We start from the raw sequence: 1,575 nt of genomic DNA, 5'->3' as shown, positions 1-1,575 counted from the left end.
GTGCGCGAGGGGGCGAAGGGCGCGGCCCCGGCGGGCGGGCGCGCGCTTCTGGTTGCTGCGTCGACGCCGGCTGTGGGGCGAGAGGCGCTTCCGCAGCACCGCCCCCGGGCATTGCTCTCCCGGGCCCCGCCGCGGGGACGCCGGGGTGTCCCAGCGGCGCCTTGAGAGAAAATAATAGAAAAATCCAAAAATCCCATCTTCCGCCGCTTTCCCATGTCCACACAGATCTCACTTCCAGAAGGGCACATTCCGTTTAGTAACAGCGCATGCCGTGAGGCGTGTAGAGCCGCTTCTGCCTTCAGGCACAGAAGGGGTCAGGCGCGGTGCTACGCGCGCGAGGCCCCCGCGCGACTTCTGGTTGCTGCGTCGACGCCGGCTGTGTGGCGAGAGGCGCTTCCGCAGCGTCGCTCCCGGGCTCGGCGGCCCGCGTCCTGTGCACTCTGCTCGCTCCGGGGCCCGTAGCGTGGCCGGGACGACATGAGCAACAAAGAAGGTGGCGTCCCCCACAGCCCGGGCCGCTCTGTACTCACAGGGGAGGCTCTGCTGCCTTTTGGGCCTCGAGGGATGCCCTGGTCCTTGGCAGGCTCGTGGGGCGGCGGCCCTGGGTCCCTGAACGGCCACATGGTCCCGTTTACGCCCCTCGTTTAATTTTTAAGTCTGCAGTTTTGTCCCAGTTCGGTAATTGCCCCACCTGGGCCGGGTCGAGGAGCCTGCTGGTGGCGGCCGGGATGGTCGTGGGGTCAGGCGGGGCTGCTTGTCTGTCACAGGGAGCAGGAAGGCGAGGCCCTGCGGGGGTCGGGTGTGAAGGCAGGAGGCGTTTGCCTGTGCCCGGAGCGTTTTGCGGGCCTCGGTGACGGAAGATCCCGGTCCAACTTTCCCCCTTCTTCTCCCCCAGAAGGATCGGGAGGGTTCAGGAAACGCAAGTATGACAATTTCCCACATAACCAGAGAAGAGAAGGGAAGGACGTTAATGCCTCTTCACCTGTGATGGTGGCCTTCAAATGTAAGTTCTCCGTGACGTGCATTGACGAAGGGACTGAACGAAAGGCTGCGACAGAAATTCCTTAGCCGGGTTGTGCACGAGGAAACAGCCCTAAGAACTGAAGACGTGCGGATGGGAACCTGCATTTTTCTGGAGGGTCTGTCCTGAGAGTCTGGGTTCCAAAGTCTGGATTCCAAAGGCTTGACTTTTCTGTCTCATTAGGGTAAACGTTAACATTAACAGTCAGACACAGGTAGCAGTTGACATGCCACGTATGCTTACAGGTTATCGTGTCCCTGATAACATTTTCTCATCCATTGTAGACAGTAGTCCCCCCTAATCTTCCCAGGGGATACCTTCCCAGACCCCCAGTGGGAGACTGAGATCCAGATAGTACCACGCTATATAAAAGTACTTCAAAAAGTTCATGGAAAGATTCAGATTGTCTTTCTTCAAAAAGTTCATGGAAAGATTCAGATTGTCTTTTAATTCTATTTTTCCACCAACTTTTTTTTTTTTTTTTTTTTTTTTTTTTTTTCCTGTCCTGCAAAAGGACCCCAATCTCAACGTTCGCCCCCCCCCCCCCACACGCC

At 57.7% G+C, this 1,575-nt stretch overlaps 1 protein-coding gene across 2 annotated transcripts in view; it reads left to right on the top strand.

Annotated features, from left to right (window-relative positions):
* The first annotated feature begins 357 nt into the window (after positions 1-357).
* Positions 358-1,575, top strand: part of TSNAX (translin-associated factor X) — a 34,461-nt gene continuing 33,243 nt past the window's right edge. The window contains exons 1-2 of one of the 2 annotated variants that reach the window (XM_008569856.1): positions 358-493; positions 899-1,003. In XM_008569856.1, coding sequence (XP_008568078.1) covers positions 478-493; positions 899-1,003 — 121 coding nt within the window. In that variant the 5' untranslated portion in view covers positions 358-477. Of the gene's footprint in view, positions 494-895; positions 1,004-1,575 lie in introns of both variants that reach the window. The other variant, XM_008569855.1, reaches the window with a different exon arrangement.

The sequence above is a fragment of the Galeopterus variegatus genome, unplaced genomic scaffold (genome assembly GCF_000696425.1).
Source record: "Galeopterus variegatus unplaced genomic scaffold, G_variegatus-3.0.2 Scaffold537, whole genome shotgun sequence".
In the NCBI taxonomy this organism is placed as follows: Eukaryota; Metazoa; Chordata; class Mammalia; order Dermoptera; family Cynocephalidae; genus Galeopterus; species Galeopterus variegatus.
The sequence above is the reverse complement of the archived record's forward strand: the minus strand, read 5'-3'. Positions and strand labels throughout refer to the sequence as shown.